Source organism: Peromyscus californicus, unplaced genomic scaffold, assembly GCF_007827085.1.
Source record: "Peromyscus californicus insignis strain IS unplaced genomic scaffold, ASM782708v3 Scaffold_3__1_contigs__length_106647218, whole genome shotgun sequence".
NCBI classification, from domain to species: domain Eukaryota; kingdom Metazoa; phylum Chordata; class Mammalia; order Rodentia; family Cricetidae; genus Peromyscus; species Peromyscus californicus.
The window spans coordinates 45,108,711-45,125,204 of NW_026294551.1; the positions used below are offsets into that span (position 1 = coordinate 45,108,711).

General features: G+C 54.2%; 1 protein-coding gene across 16 annotated transcripts in view; it reads right to left on the reverse strand.

Moving 5' to 3' along the window:
- The window catches only part of Myo18a (myosin XVIIIA), a 109,038-nt gene that overhangs the window by 14,721 nt on the left and 77,823 nt on the right, over positions 1-16,494 (reverse strand). For all 16 annotated transcript variants that reach the window (XM_052755887.1, XM_052755885.1, XM_052755883.1 and 13 more), the window contains 17 exons: positions 14,064-14,129; positions 9,803-9,931; positions 9,025-9,168; positions 8,595-8,684; positions 8,348-8,467; positions 8,046-8,157; positions 7,357-7,484; positions 6,940-7,094; positions 5,162-5,285; positions 4,877-5,077; positions 4,191-4,301; positions 3,593-3,697; positions 3,139-3,285; positions 2,491-2,604; positions 1,066-1,182; positions 679-762; positions 91-228 (listed from right to left, as the gene is read on the reverse strand). In XM_052755887.1, the coding sequence (XP_052611847.1) occupies positions 91-228; positions 679-762; positions 1,066-1,182; positions 2,491-2,604; positions 3,139-3,285; positions 3,593-3,697; positions 4,191-4,301; positions 4,877-5,077; positions 5,162-5,285; positions 6,940-7,094; positions 7,357-7,484; positions 8,046-8,157; positions 8,348-8,467; positions 8,595-8,684; positions 9,025-9,168; positions 9,803-9,931; positions 14,064-14,129 (2,085 nt within the window). The remainder of the gene's footprint in view (positions 1-90; positions 229-678; positions 763-1,065; positions 1,183-2,490; positions 2,605-3,138; positions 3,286-3,592; positions 3,698-4,190; positions 4,302-4,876; positions 5,078-5,161; positions 5,286-6,939; positions 7,095-7,356; positions 7,485-8,045; positions 8,158-8,347; positions 8,468-8,594; positions 8,685-9,024; positions 9,169-9,802; positions 9,932-14,063; positions 14,130-16,494) is intronic.

Genomic DNA, 16,494 nt, shown 5'->3' on the forward strand with positions numbered 1-16,494 from the left:
TGGCTTGCACAGCCCTTCAGAGCATGCGTGGCTCCAGCCACTAGGGCAGCCTGGCTTGGCTGGCAGTGAAGCACGCCAGGCTGAACCCACCTCCAGACGCTTCACTTGGGTCTTCTCGAACTCCAGGCGTGTTTCCAGCTCCCTGATCTTCGCCTCCTGCCTGCTGACCAGGGACTTGTCCACCATGGACTGCTCCAGGAACTCGACCTGGCTCTGCAGGGCTTGTAGCTAGGGGTGGAGGGAGCGAGAGAAGAATGAGAGTCCAGAATGAATCCAGAAGCGGGAGGGCAGTGGCAAGTCCGGGATAGGCAACGTCACCATGGTGACTAGAAGGCTGAGGGAGGGAGAGATACACGGAGGAGGAGGAGGAGGAGGAGGAGCCCCACCCCCGCCCTCAGCAAAGGCATCCCCACCTGCCCCTGCACTTGGCACTGACACTGCCCTTCTGAGAGGAAGGAGGGTGCTAAGGACCAGAGAGGGAATAGAAATGCAAAGCGAGGCAGCTGAAGCCAAAACATCTACCATGGTGATGTGGCTTCAAGCCTGGCTCTTCCTGCCAGCTCACACTGCTCTGTGACTTACTGATGGCTGAGAGAAACACCCTCCATACTAGGAGATCAAGGCTTCAGCCCCAGTGATCCCTGAATTCTCACTCCCAAGGGAAGCCAAGGTACCCACCTTCTCCTGCAGCTCTTGTTTCTCCTTGTTGGATTCTTCTAGCTGAGCTTGGAGGTCATTCATCTGCGCCATGTCCCGGGAGGCCTGGGAAAGGAGAGGAAGAATGGGGAAAATGTCCCCCAAACAGAAATTCTGCCCCTATCCATTCAGACTCACAAGTGATGTCTCTCCAAATAAGTGTCTGGAGCCAGGTGCGGTAGTGCGCACCTTTAATCCAGCACTTGGGAGGCAGAGGCAGACAGATCTCTGTGAGTTCAAGGGCAGCCTGGTCTACAGAGTGAGTTTCAGGACAGCCAGGGCTACATATCTCCAGAAAAAGATGTCTAGCTAGGGATCTACGAGGTGGTCCCGGGACAGTAACTATGGTGTCATTCCTGGCGGGGGTACCTGGGCCACGGCTGCCTTGTGCTTCTTCATCAGCTCATTCATGTCCTCCTGATCCTCTTCCAGCCGGTTCTGGATCTCATTTTTCTCACGCTGAAGGCGACTCAGCTGCTCCTCCAACTGCAGAGAGGCAGGGGTAGATCAGAGGGCATCAGGCCTGTGTCTTCAGGTCCTGGGATGGCAAGTCCAAACCTGTCCCACCCTATGCCACCTCTCCTACTGGGGGTGATAGTAGGGTAGGGACATGATGGTATGTTGGAGTGAGTTCCAGAACCAGCGAAGTTCTCTGGTGGGTTCTGGGCAGGGAGATGAGGGACAGAGCTGTCTGTGGGGGACAGGCGGCAGACCCTGGACTCCTAGGTGCTAAGTGACAGCTGCTTTCTGGCAGCTCTCTCAAGGCTAATGAGAAGGTAGAAATTCTGCCCATGACAAATGACGCAGCATCCCGGTACATCAGCCTGACCAGCAGCCTGACCAGCATGCACTCTGCCCACATCAGGCCTCAGGGAAGGACCTTTCAAGCTGGTGACATCCCCTGGGGATGGCCCACTCTTGGGTCATCCGGCTCTCCCAGCCTTGGGGGAGGGGAAGAGACAGGTACCAGCAGCTTCAGGAAATGAATGAATCTATTAGCCTGTAATTCCAAACCAAAATGACTGCGTCGGAGCCTTCTCTGCCCCATCCATCTTGTTACTGGGCTGTGGGGAGCTGGGGAAGCCTCCACCAAGAAATTTATTAACTCAGATTTAAATAAAATGGTAATTTTATAACAGCCTTTTTTAACACAATTAAGGAATTTGAATTACTCACCTGGAAACTGCTGAAGAGCACAAATGTCACAAGATAAATCAGGCCTGTGAGATTGGCATCTCTCAGCAGCAGGGTGACTAGCTGGGGGCCATGAAGCCAACAGCCAAACTCAGCCTCCTCCCCTGCCCCATTCCTGGCCTGAGGAGGTACAGGTGGTGGCCACATCCCAGGAGTGAATGCTCAGCCAATGGATGGGCCGTGGGAGAGGTGGGGAATTAAAAGGGAGGCATTAAATAAAAGCTCTAATTAGCTGCCGCCTGGGCTTGTCAGTGGGCTGGGCAGGGGGAGGGGAAGGAAGCCTAGCCATCCTATCCTCTTATCGGTGCTTCTGCTAATCTCCAGGCACCTGTTTACATCCCTCAGCCACATTAGCTGCCTTTATTTATGGTTCCAGGGCCTGCGGCCAAGCTCCCAGAGGCAGGTGGTTAAACAGGGAGATGTGCACCCAAGCTGGTTCCCTCTTCTGCCAGCCCTCCCTCCTCTCATACTGCTCTGAGTGGGTGGGGGGAGCAGAGGACGGAGATGGGGGGATGCTCTGTCCTGCAGAAATCCCTGGCATGAAAGACCCTGTGTGGGGTGACCGCAGCTCCCGTCACGGTCCCCAGCCCTGGCCCTCACCGCTGTCTTGGCTTTGACGATGTCGTCAATCTGCAGGTGCAGATCTTCCATCTCCACCTCCATGGCCTTCCGCGCCTTGACAGCTGCTGCGCAGGTGAACTCCGACTCTTCCAGCTGGACACAGAGCCACCCCCACCCAGGGGATAGACGTCAGCCACGCTCTGGGGCACAAGGGCCGTGCAGGGCACTGGCTCACAGGGAGAAGGGCCCCAGGCCCTCTCCCTGTCCTCCCCTGCCACCTCCTCCCCCTTCTTGCCCTGCCTCTTTCTTCATGAAGGGCAGTTTCAGAGCCATAGTTGTGCTGTGGTGCATACATTGTTCTCTCCTTCAGTGTGCACTCCGCATCCACATCACCCTAGGGCTTGGCAGTCACGCTGCAGGGCATACACAGACCCTGGGGAAGCTGGCTGCTATGGTGACTTCCTCCCCACATTCCAGCCATCTTCCTTTTCAAGGATTTAACAGTAGTGGAGAAGAGGGTTGGGGATTTAGCTCAGTGGTTGAGCGCTTGCCTAGCAAGCGCAAGGCCCTGGGTTTGGTCCTCAGCTCACACACACACACACACACACACAAAAAAAAAAAAATAGTGGAGAAGAAATGAGCTTCCTGGCTGCCCCTGGAACCAGTGGATTCAACTGAGCACAGTACCTGGTTCTTCAGCTGGGCAATCTCCCTCTTGCTGGGGGCGTTGTTCTTTAAATGGTCCAGCATGATCTGGGCATCTGCCAGCAGCGCCTTGGTGCGCTTCAGGTCTTTCCGTAACCGCTTCTCTGATTCAAAGTCCCTCTGGTTCACCTGGGGTGGGACGACACCATCCAGGAAGACACTGAGCTCCACCATGGGACTCCTTTGAGTCCTTCCCAAGCTGACTGCTAATCTTGCCCACCCTCACACTCTCCAAAATGAGCAAGGATGCTCTCCTGGGCATGTCAGGATCATGCTGGCTAATGAGAAAGGCCTGGGTGATGGATGATGCCCTCATCGACCCCTGTGATATGGTACCTGCTGCAGAGCCCCATCCCGTGCCCAGCTTTCTGTCCTCAAGACCCCAGTCCTAGGCCGGTGGAGCAGGGAGCCGTGGGGCCCCCGCGCACGCGCGTACCTGGTCACTGAGTGTGGAGAGCTTGCTCTCCAGCTCCCGCTTCTCCCGCAGCGCCTTCTGCTTGTCTTCATACTCTTCCTCAAGCTGCACTTCCATCTGCTTTAGCTGCAGGGTCACGGGGACAGAGGCCCGCCGTCCTTTGTGTGCAGGGGCAATAGTCCCCCCTTCCCACGCTGAGTGTCCCAACCCAGAACAACGGGGCAGGACAGTGTGGGGGGACCCAAGGAGCTGTGAGTGCTGGAGGGGGACAGAAGGCCACCAGCAGCTACTACAGCCACAGGAGACTTCACAGAGTGAGGAGGGTGGGGACCTGTCCAGTTAGGCTGGCTGACCTAGCTGGTGGCCCCAGTGGCGCACACACAGGTAGGGCTGCTGCTTGATACAGCAGACGAGGAGCTATGGCTTTTTAAGGGCCCAAGCTTTTCTACAGGCTGAACAGCACAACCAGGCCAGGCCTGAGTCCTAAGAGGGGAAACGCTGGTCCAGACCAGCAGAAGAATACAGAGGATAATGTGGAAAACTCCTCACTTGGAAGTAGCAACAAAGAACAGGTCCTTACACCAGCCTAGGAAGAACCCCGACGGCTCAGATGCCATACCTTCTTCTGACATGACTGCCGGGCCTCCTCCACCTCCTCATCCCGACTCTCCATCTCCTTGGAATGGGTCTGTCTCATCCTCTCCATCTCCATCTCCAGACGCAGCTTGGCCTGCGGGTTGGGAGTCAGGACTGGGTTCCTTTCCCAACAAGGTCCTGCCCGAAGTGCGGCTCTCCCGTGTTCAGGAACACAGGCTCGCTCTCCACCACAGCTCTCTCTTTACCTGATCACTCTTTGCCCCTGGCAGACAGCTTCTCCAGGGCAGCTGGAGTGTGCCTCCTTGCTAAACACCGGGCCAAGACTCAGGGAGAGGCTTGCCGCTGGAGGTGTTCTGACGCTTTCCCTCTCTGGGCAGGTCCCCCTGAACTGACTCGGCTGTTTAGTCACATGCTCAGCTGGCTCCTGGCCCTCTGGTTGCATTATCTTCTCCTCATTCTTTCCTCACTAGATCTCTCCAACCCAGACCTGCTTTTGTGAAAATCTCCATGGCAACTTAACTATCTCCACATTGTGGCTGGCGCCGACCAAGTACTCGCACAACATTTTATGAGTAGGTGAATGAGTGAATGAGAGAGTGAATGAATGATGTGGACCTTGCCCTTCCCTGGCGGGTGCCCTGTGCTAACAGTGAGGGTGGCAATACTTCCTGCTGCACCTTGTCCCTCCCTTGGCCAACCCTCTGGTACCTGCTCCAGCATCTGTATGCTCCCCGCCTGTTCATCCAGCTCCTCTTCCTGATCCTTGACCTTGGCCTCCAAGTCCCGGAGCTGCTTCTTGACCTTGGCCAGAGACGCCTCATCCTTGGTCTCTTGAGAAGAAATGTCCTGGAGCTCAGCCTCCAAGGAGACGACCTTCTGGGTAAACCCCGCAATATCCATGTCTTTCTCCTAGATCAAAAGGAAGGTGAGGTTGGCATAGGGCTGTCCCCAGGCTGTTGGGGGAATGGAGAGGAAGAGGGTCAGCTCTGGTACCTCCATCTGCTGCTTCAAGCTGAAAGCCTCAGCCAGGAGCATGTCCTTCTCCCGCTGAAGTTTCTCCCTCTGCAGCTTCTCCCGCTGGGTCTCCTCATGTGCCTGGGAAAGCTCACTGTCAAACCTGTGTGGGAGCATGGTGGCCTCATCAGAAAAGGACCAAGTCCAGGTCTCCAGCACCCAGCAAGTGCCAGGAAGTGGGGCCATAGATGGAGCAAGGCACCAACAAGACACATACAGTCATCACTTGGGGCCCTGGAGACATGAAATTGGAATTCGGGGCCTACAGGTCAGACTGCTGAGGCACCTGATGAACAGTGTGTCATGAAGCGGGCCTAGGAGGGTCGCACACACTGCTTCTAGGAAAGAGTCAGACCAAACCTTGCCTCAGGAGACAAGTCTCTACATCCTCCAACAGATCAAAGTTTAAGGTGCTGGGGTGAGAGCAGGGTGGCATCAGAGTGAGTAGAAATGATGTCCTGTTTGTACAACTCACTCTATGCTCAACTCAGCAACTGCAGGTACAGTTGCTGGCTTCTCCCCAGCCTCTGGCATCTGCCTCTGGTCACCCCTCCCTATCCCACCTCAGCAGGCCCAGAGTCACCACCAGGGCACCCCATGCTGGGCTGGACAGCATTCCTACCAGGCCCAGCTGGCCAGGTGCTCTCAGAGGCACTCCTCTACTTCCCAGCCTTCCATTTCCCGCCCAGTGACTCTAAATCGGGAGCAAATTGCTGAACTCCCTCTTAGCCCTTCCCTGCATAGTTAATCAGGTTCCTGTGGAAACTCCACAGCACCCCTCCCTATCCCACAGCAGAAAAAGAGGAAGAAAACCCCGGGCAGCCGAAACCTAATAAGTTGCCCAGCGGGGAGCACAGCGACATGGTAACTAGGCCAAGCTGGCACCTTTATGGGGGTGCTCATGAAGGAGGGGTTCCTGTTAAGAGTGCTGTCTTTAGGTAAAAGGACAGCTTACAGCGTAGGGTCAAAGAATGGGAGAAGTGGACTGCTTGGTTGTTCTGGGAGGGACCAAAAAACCTCCCGGACTGCCTTGTTCTCCTCAGAGTAACAGGAAGCCATTAGCAAGGAAGGTGACTGGGAGCTGGAGACAGACACATAAGGTAACTCATTCCTGGGAGGAGCGGGGGATCTGTTCTGCCCCTCCCACTCCCAGGTTGTGGGGTGAGGTTACCCTTCACAGAGGTAATTGGTACCTTTACTGGAAGCTGGCAGAGGGAAACAGGCACTGTTCTGCTCCCTGAGGTACCCCACTGTTCCCAGGGTGTGTGGGCTCCTCATGCTGCTAATGAAGGCGTCCCATTCCCATTCCCAGCCAGGGAAATTAATTTAGATTGGATTTTCTCCTGTGAGGGCTGCCTCCCCCCTTCTGTCATTACCATAATGAGATGGAAGTGGCACGGGAGTTTAATGACATTAGTCAGGAGAGTGTGTTTGTGTGGTGTAGGCGAGTGAAAGCAACTCAGGCAGGACCGAGGTGGTGAGGGCACCGGGGGCGGGGGCGGGGGCCCAGTGCTCCCGGACTTGGCTAAAGCCTGTCCTTTTTGGTTTGGGACAGATGACAGGTATGCTCTGAGTGGACACATGTGACTGGAGGCCCGGATGGCCTTCCCAGGAGACATGGCCTGAGTCCTGGGAGATCAGAAGGGAGCCTGCTTCACACGCCAGCCAGCGCCAAGGGTCACGTGCAGGTGAGGCTCGGGGCCACGTGCAGGCCCTGGGGCTCGAAGGCTCTGAGCGCACAAGGCCGGGCCACCCACCTCCTCTGCTTCTTCTCCAGCTCATGGTTCCGGACCTGCTGGCCCTCCAGGTGCAGCTTGGTGTCCTGCAGCTCGGCCGTGAGGCGCTGGCACTTCTTCTTGAGCTGCTGCAGAGTCCGCTGACTCTCGTCGCTGTCTGCTTGCAGGTCCCCGAGCTGGAGGCGGAGAGAGGGTGCGCGGTCAGCAGCCACCAGGAGTTCGGGGTGGGGGGGGTGGGGGGGGGTGGAGGACAAGATCAGGGACATCTTCAGAACCTAAGCGGTGCTACCCGAAGGGGAGCGGCTAGCTGTCCCTTCAGGACCGGCTCACACACCACTGCCCTGTTCCTCCCAGGGGCTGCCTGCCTCTGGTCTGTTTGCCAGAAGAGCTGGCACTGAGCCCTCCGGGTTCAGGCCTCAGTTCCCTGGCCAGCCTCACCCGCCTCTCCAGCTGCCTCCTGCTCTGCTGCTCCACCTCCATCTTGTCTTCCAACTCCTGCTGGAGCCGCTTCTTGGTGAAGTCCACCTCCCGCACAGCACGCTCATACTTCAGCCGCCACTCTCCGCCTGCAGGGTAGCGGGCAGACAGCGCCATTCAGAGTCGTTGAGGGTCCCCAGGAAGGGGCACAGAAGGAGAGGGGTAGGAAGGAGGAGCGGGTGGAGCCAGCCGGAGGGACTCAGGAGTGTTTCTGAAATGATGGCTAGAAGGAACCACTATCAGGGAAAGTCTGGCGAGGGCGACAGGGGACCTGTGCCTCTCCCTGGAGGCCGCCAGGACCATGGCCCTGGTCATTACCACAAAAGTTCAACCTGTTTATTTTCAGCACCTGGCCATTGTGGTTTTGAGGTTTGTGTTTGTTTGGCTTTTGAGACAAGATCTCGGGTATCCCCGGCTGTCCTTAAGTTTATTGTGTAGTTGATGACCTTGAACTTCGGTCACCTGGGATTATAAGCAGGTATCACCATGCCTGGTTTTAGCAACTCTACTTTCTCATCCATTTATTATATTTTAGTATTAAAACAGCTCACAGAGGGGAGACAAGCCTGGACAGGGTGTGTGATTACCCAGGGATGGGCATCAGGGCTTGCCATTCAGGCTTCTGCCTACCTCCTCTACGTCAGACCCACCTGCATCATCATCATCCACTTCCCCGTTGATCTCCGCTGCCCGAAGAAGCCTGGCTTCCATCACCTCCATTTCCATAACTTCCATCTGTTTCTTCAGTGCATCGTACTGGGTCTGAGGAAACAGCTTGTAAGCCTTGCGAGTCTTCCCCTTGCCTGTCCTACCCAATGTCCTGAACCACACGGGCCACACGCTTACCCCAGGCAGACAGAGATGACAAGCTAGTAGGGGAGGTGCCAAGCGGCTCTGGGGAAGCAGAGTGTGGCAGTCACAGCCTGCTGTCTTCACCCTGGCCTGCTCTCACCTGCAGCTCTTTCATTTCCTTCTCTGCTCGGAGCCTCTCGGCTGTCTCTGCGTCCAGCAGCTGGGAGGCGGACTCTCCTGTGTTCCGCTCATCAGTCAGCTCCGATGTCAGCTCTGAGATCTGGGGTTGGGGGAGGGAGGGGTCACCAGCTGAAGTGACTGCCTCACTCAGCCAGAAAGCCAGGGCTCATGGGCCAGGGCACTTTGGGACAGTGGGGCCCGTCTGTCTGGTGACTGGAGTCACTCACCCGGGTCTCCAGCCGGTCACTGTTGAGCCGAAGCTCATTCCGCTCCTTCTCCACCTTCTCAAGCTTGCTGCGCAGCTGCTGGATCTCCTCCTGTGGGGAGCAAGGAGACAAAGTGAGGTGCTATGAGGGGTGAAGACCCCAGGTCTGTCCTCTGAGGACTCAAGGAGGGAAACATCCCCAAGAGGAGAGGCTCCCAGAACCCCTGGCCCCTAGACCCTCCTCCATAGGCAGCGGATGCCTACAATTTTATCCTAAGAAGCTACCTAAGGCCCATAGAACACTCCAGAGGAACATCTGCTTGGTGGGCATAGTTCAAAGACACCAGTTCTTTTGACTAATCCTGAGAGTGCCTTAATGCAAGACAAGTCAGCAAGACCCTTGTATACACGGAGTCCCTCCCAGGACCCAGCTGGCCCCGGAAGTCACGCACGTCTTTGTTGCGGATCTGTTCTTCCGACAGCTGGACTTGGATGAGGGGCCGCACGGTGGTGAACAGCTTCCACCAGGGCCAGTCCTTCACCCCTTTGTTCTTCTTGATGTTCTTCTGCACGCAGCGAATGGCCAGGTCCTGGATCTGCAGTTGGGGTCGCCACATGATGGACTTTCAGTTCCCTTGGCCAAGCCATGTCCCACCACCAGCACAGCCCCTGTACCAGCTCCCCAGGACCCCTCTCGGGCCCACCTTGGCTCCCACACTGCCCTACCCCTCAGAGGGTGGGCAGTCCGGGGAGCTGTGCATGGGGCACTCGCGTCCCGCCATCATTAGGAATAATTTCATCTGCTTTAGTTGCTGCCTGATTATTTCCAGCACCCTGGCCTAGCTGTGCTATAAAACCTAATCTTGCTGAAACACAAGAGGCGGCCGCGCTGGCTGTTTTATGGACTTGCTAATAAGAAAAGGAGTCGCTGACACAGCTCCTTAATCTTCATAGAGCAGTCCATGAACCAGAGCCCACCTTTGCCTGGGCCCTGCTCCCCCCCCACCACCCGCCCTACTCCTGCAATACAGCCCCCTGGCCAGGGCGCATGTCCACGCTGCTGGGCACTCAAGCATGCTTCCCACTCTGGCCCGGGCATGGCGCTCTTGGGAGGTTCCCACCTCCTTCTCAGATGATGGTAACTGCTTGGCCTCCCTGGCAGGTATCCTGCACACCCTCCCACTGGTACTCTGCTGTGCCATCTAGGCCGGGGTGTCCCTAGAGCAGCACCTTTCTCTTCTTGAAATGCTGGCGGGCGAGGTAGCCCCGGCATGCCGCTTGGAACAGGGTCAGGTGCCTGCTGGTTTGCTCATCTCGCTGCTCTTCCAACCGTGCCAATGTGCCTGCCCGGAAGAACACCTGTCGGAGAAGCAGCCTGGTAAAAGACGGAGACTGGGCTGGGGCAGCAAAGAGAGACAAGATGAGGTGCCAGAGGGACAGGCACAGGGAGCCAGCAGGCGAGGGAGTGTGGACCCTGGTTCAGGCAGAGCCTGAAAATCCACTTGCCCAAGAGTGGAAGGGGAGGTGCCCTAGCAGGGCTGCTGGGGAAGCGCCAGGCCCAGGTGGAAGGAGGGCTCTGGGTCTGGAGGAGTGAGGTGGTGAGTCTAACTTCAAAGAGAAAAGACAGCAGCAGCCCAGGGCCAGAGAAGATCCCTGGGGCAAAGAGGAACAGGAAGCACTCACTGGCCAGACCAGAAGGGGAGGCCCTTCAGCTACAGCTGTGATGCTGTCACTGTGCCCGGTGCCACGGCCCGCTGCAGGGCCCAGGCACAGCTCCGGCCACCCGAGATCAGGTGGAGAGTGAGAAGGTGTGTCCCGGTGTGAGGAGGTCTAAGAAGCTGCATGTGGGGGACGACTGGAGTCGGGGTGAGGTTTCAGCCCTTCTACCCGCCTGCTCAGCTTCATTCCAGCCACCTCTTCTTTTCAGTGCCCCACCCCACCCCCACGTTTCACACTCTCATGGAGAAGCTGGTGAGGTGGGCGTGAATCAATCAGCCCCAGCAAGGGACCTGTCATACAGGTTTGGGGGCTGGAAGACAGATGTGTGGGGAAGCTGCTGGGCACCTCACACCCAGCTGTGCCTCTCATTCTTTGCTGCCCTGAGTATAAGAGATGTGGAGCAGGGTGATGATGACTCTGGTATCCTTGAGAAGGCAAAGGGCCACAAGGTATATACCCACCCTCAACTGCTACAGAGCACACACACACACACACACACACACACACACACACACACACACACAAATCTCCTTTTTAGGGCCAGAGAGATGGCTAGGCTGCCAAGCCTGACAACCCGAGTTTGATCCCCAAGATGCACGTGGGAGAAGGAGAGAACTGACTACCTCAGGTTATCCTAACCACCACATGTGTACTGTGGCATGCACGCATCCATAAATAAAGAAACAAACAAGTAAATAAATAAACGTAACACATCCTTAAAAAGACAGTCTAGAGAGATGGCTCAGCAGTTAAGACCACTACCGCCTCTTCGGGAAGACCTGAATTTATTTCGAAGCACCCATATCAGCATAATCACTGTAACTCCAGTTCCAGGGTATCTGACCCCTTCTTCTGGCCTCCGTGAGCACCTTTATACACACGGCACACACACGTGCACATACACAAGGCAGCAACAAACCTTAAGAAAGAAAGAAAATGAAGTGGGGAACCAAGAACACAGGTAATCTAGTCTTTGTAGGGGAAGGATACCAGGGTCCGCTTCAGGGAAGAAGTAGGGAGAGAGCCTAACCCCGATGAGAACGTTGCATCTGGTGACTTCACAAAAGCCTCATCATCTGAGACTAGCTTTGGAAAAAAAAAAAAAAAAAGCCAGCTCAGTCCTTATGATCCTGCCCCAAATCCTAGGAGCTGGGATTTCCCATGTATCTTAAGTCTGACTCATGGCTCAGTTTCCAGTAATATGTATGTGAGCCACTAAGGGAAGAGATAGCCAATTTGTTCCCAGGCCAAGCAAATATACTTGGTTAGCAAACAGGGAAGCAGGGAGTACTGATACAGAGAGACATAATGGTTTGGAAACGCAGTGAGAAAGAATGGTCTAGGCCTGGCGGCGGTGGCGCACGCCTTTAATCCCAGCACTCAGGAGGCAGAGGCAGGCGGATCTCTGTGAGTTCAAGGCCAGCCTGGTTTACACAGCAAGGTCCAGGATAGCCAGAGCTACACAGAGAAACCCTGTCTGGAAAACACACAGACAGACAGACAGACAGACAGACAGACACACACACACACACACATGAATGGTCTAAAGGCTACAAATGCCAGCCTCAAACCTCTTGAACATTTGTGGAGTTAAGAGTCCTTTGAGGGGAACTAAGGAGATGGCTCACCCTGTAAAATGCCTGCTGCACAAGCAAAGGGACCTGAATTCGAATCCCCAGCACCCACATAAAAGCCAGGTGTGGTTACATTTGTCTGTAGCCCCAGTGCTGGGGACTGGGGAGGGGCAGAGAGAAGAGAATCCTATAGTTTGCTGGCCAGTCTGTCTAGCCAGTCAGTGAGTTCCCAACTCAGTAAGAGACCTTCTCTCAAAAAATTAAGGTGGGCTGGGCATGGGTGGCGCATGCCTTTAATTACAGCACTCGGGAGGCAGAGCCAGGCGGATCTCTGTGAGTTCGAGGCCAGTCTGGTCTACAACGTGAGATCCAGGACAGGCACCAAAACTACACAGAGAAACCCTGTCTCAGAAAACAAAACAAAACAAAAACAAAAACAACAACAACAACAAAACAAACCCTCAATAGTAATAAATAAGGCAATGGAGGAAGACACCAGATTCAACCCTTGGCCTCTATTCAACAGCGCTCACTACAAGCACATATGTGTGAACACACATTTACACACATACAGAAAAAAATTAGGATCTTTTGAGTATTAGGTGAAAGACTCTGGTCATCTCCTTCTCAAGTACCTATTAATGCAAACTTTATAGTGTCAGAAGGCTCCCAGACTGCAGAGTCTTTGCCTGACCTTCCAGGGCCCCTCCACTGAAGCACTATGAACACCCAGTCCTTGCTCACCAGCCAGTGCTAAGCACAGCCTGCAAAGCTAAAGCTTTTTGTCTCAAAGCAAACATCCAACCTTACCCGCTTTCCCCCTGAGTACCAGGAGACCCTGCGGCTCACCTGCCTCAGCTTGGCACCTGGGAGGAATCAGGACAGCCGAGGGTCTAAGACGTGGCCAGAAGAAGACCAACCTGTACAGGCCTGTTCCTGTCTGAGATGTGTCTGGGAACCTGGGAACTGGCTTGGAGGAGTGCCACTCCCAGGACCAGCCAGCAGTGGTCCAGCCTGCTAGAGGGGCAGGAGCTCACAGAAAAGCCTGGGTGTGAACTAACCCGAGAGGCGCTGAGCAGCTAAAGGAATGGTTTTGACTGCAGGCGGCCCAGCTGGCTGCCTCTGAGTCTCAGAAAAGGTGTGTGTGTGTGTGTGTGTGTGTGTGTGTGTGTGTGCGCGCACGTGCATGCGTGCATGTGTGTGTGGTGGAGGGTGACCAGAGAGAAAGAAGGGGGGCCAGATGTCACAGACAAAACAGAGACCAGAGCAGGAAAATGACACCAAAGGTATGAAACAGACACAGAATAAGGAGAGAAAGGAAAATCGGGACCGGGAAGCAATAAACAGGGCAGGAGGGACTTTGAGAAAGCCAAGGACACAAGAGACTGCGCTGAGAAGACACAGTGAGAGGGTCAGGGAAAATCGCGACCTTACTCAACCTGCAGACTACAGGACACGGGACAAGTAATATGTATGCCTCTCCTCCAGCCCACACTCTGCAGGAGGTTTTGTGACCAGGGCCCCTTTCCTCTGCTGACAGAGGAACACATCCATGACTCTTTCTCTGGCCACCCCCTGCCCTTCCTCCATGCCAGTCCCCAGAGCACATTTGAGAATGTCCCTAGCTAAGCTTTTTAGCTAGGGGAGAAGTGGGCAGGCTCCCTGCCTGCAGGAAGACTGTTCAGCTGACCCTTTGGTGTGGACCCAGGGCCAGGTATGCCTGCCTTTTATGCTACACATTCCATTTAGATGAGGAATTTGGCCTGTGGGCAGGTAGTGGTGGCTCAGCGCACCATGTCCTTGCTTGCTCTTCTGCTACCTCTGGCTTTCCCCAGCCCCCTCCCTCCAAGCCCCGCCCCTTCCTCCAAGCCCCGCCCCTTCCTCCAAGCCCAGCCCTTCTGTTTCTCACCCCCGACTTGGGCCAAGTTCAGGGCCAGGTTCCAACCCACTCCCTTCTGACATCACAGATGTTTCACAGTCCTGAACCAGTCAGCTATCCTGGCGATAAAGTCAAGTTGGCCAAAACTGGAACATCTACACCCTGGCCTGAGTGGTCAGTGGGGAGCTAGGGAATGAGACTCAGAAGGGACATAGGGAGATTTCCAAGTCTGACTGAGCAGCAGAAGGAGGGAGGGCCAGCCATCTGACTTGGGCCGCCAGGAAGTGAACGCCTGGCTGCCCATCTGTGGGCAACTTACCCGACTCAGGCCCATGCAGCAGCTGCTCTTTTCCAGGTCCAGGGACTCTAGCAGTTCCTCCACAGCCTGAGGAGAGAAAGGCTGCCATCAGATCTGCACAGGCTCTTCCCATCTCCATTCACTGAGCCCTCCCTTGGTCCCTCCCAGAAAGTCCATCTTTTCTTCCACAGCCCTTCAGGTAGGTTTCCATGGTGCCAGCTACTATGTCCACTCTGGGGACCTGAGGTGACTAGAAGAGGAACAGCTTATGTTGCTGGAGAGCAAGATAAGTGGGAGGCAAGACAAGTGAAGTTCATAAAAAAGGCCTGGGAGTCAGTCGGGAACGGGGTGTGAAGCACCCCAGAGGAGCACGGCTTGGCCTGCGAATTTAGCTACCAGTTATGCCTCCAACTTGAGCAAAGGCCTGGGATCACAAGAGGAGAATCCATGTTGCCAGAGTGAGGGATGGGGATTAAAGTGCAACCGAGGTATGGGAGCCCTGTGTGCCTGGGAACTCTGCATAGCTCTCTCAGGAAGGGGCAGAGCCAGATCCGAACAGATCACTCACAAAGGCGGGGAACACGTGAAGAAGAGGTTTGAGTGGTCTGAACGTGCTCAGTTTGGGGTAAGAGGACACGGAGAAATCCAGAAGGCAGCAAGAGAAGCATACGCTTGGAGTGCAGGAGAAAGGTCTGGCTGAGGCACTGGTCTGGGTCAACCATATATGTGGTGATTGAAGTGAGGGGTGTGAATGAGGTTGGCCAGGAAGAGAGAGAAGAAGAAAACAATGGAGCCCTGGATGGAGTATGGAGGAATGAGCTCTTTACTGAAGCAGAGACCTTCAGAGGGACGGACGGGAAGAGCAGGGACAGAGGAAAGAGCATGGTGTAAGGAAGGCAAACAGGAAACATTTCAAAACACCAGAGCTGGCAGTCAAGTCACACGTCAAGAACTCAAGGGACAGCCAGGCAGGTGGCGCACACCTTTACTCCCAGCACTGGGGAGACAGAGGCAGATGGAGCTCTGTGAGTTCTAGGCTAACCTGGTCTACATAGTGAATTCCAGGAGACTCAGGACTACATAGTGAGACCCTGCCAGAAAAAAAAAAAAAAAAAAGCAACTGGAGAATGGTTAAGAGCACTGGTTGTTCTTCCAGAGAACTTGGGGGGGGGGGGGGCTGCTGCAAGCCGCAGGAAAACGTAATGGAATTCAGTGACTGCCACAAAAGCTACTACTTGGAAAGGTCAAGGACTTTTCCAAAGGTCAAGCCATGGCTTAAGAAGTCTTGGTGATATTTTAGCTTTTGTATATATATTAGCTGGTTCCTACAATGACTTTCTTGTGTGCTTCCAAGAACTCCTAACAGTGTATTTATCTAAAATATCTATCAAACATCCAAGGCCAAATGAACACCCTTATGGAAACAACACCTGTCTCCTAGGCCAGGTGGATAGCTTCATTTCTCATGCAATTTAAGCTGAGACCCTTTCTTTCTTTTTTTTTTTTTAAAGATTTATTTATTTACTATGTATACAATGTTCTGCCTGCATGTATCCATGTATCCCTGCAGGCCCAAAGAGGGCACCAGATCTCATTACAGATGGTGTGAGCCACCATGTGGTTGCTGGGAATTGAACTCAGGACCTTTGGAAGAACAGCCAGTGCTCTTAACCTCTGAGCCATCTCTCCAGCCTGAGACCCTCCTTTCTTATACAGCCTTACTAACATTATAGACTCCTAACTTCTTACCTAACCACTTCTAGGAATCTACATTCCTAAAAGTTGATCAGATAAATTCCCTTTTTGATATACTAACCGACATTAGCTCTCAGCTGACTTCCTCCTTTACCACTCCCTTTTTGGGTTGTAAAAGAAAGCCTGATGGTCACTGCCTGAGGAAAACTCTTGTCTGCCTTTATGACCCTGTAAGAATTCAAGCCTGGTGACCTTGCTTTGGATAGAGCACCGCTATTGCATGGGTATATAACTGTAAACCTCAGAGACTTGAGGATTTTGACTGGAGAACTAGAAGAATAAGATGGAAGATGAGGAAGAGTCAAATGGGGAAGAACAAGATGAGAAAGACCAAGATGGGGCAGAACTAAGATGAGAGAATTAAGAAAACTTGGAGGAGACAGCAGATAAACATAGAGAGAAATCAGGCAAGAAAGGAGCCAGGCACAAGAACAGAACTGAAGCTGTGTAGATAGGATTTTTATCCCAGAGGAATAAAGTAGATGGACAAAGAGCTCGGTGTACTTAGATTCTTTTCTCAAAAATAATTCTCACCGTTCATAGTTTCTCTTCTGGGCCCCTGGGAAGAATATTATTAAGGTTGGTCCTTAATAATATTCGAGAGGGGCGGTGGTGGCACATGCCTTTAATCCCAGCACTCAGCAGGCAGAGCCAGGAGGATCTCTGTGAGTTCGAGGCCAGCCTGGTCTACAGAGTG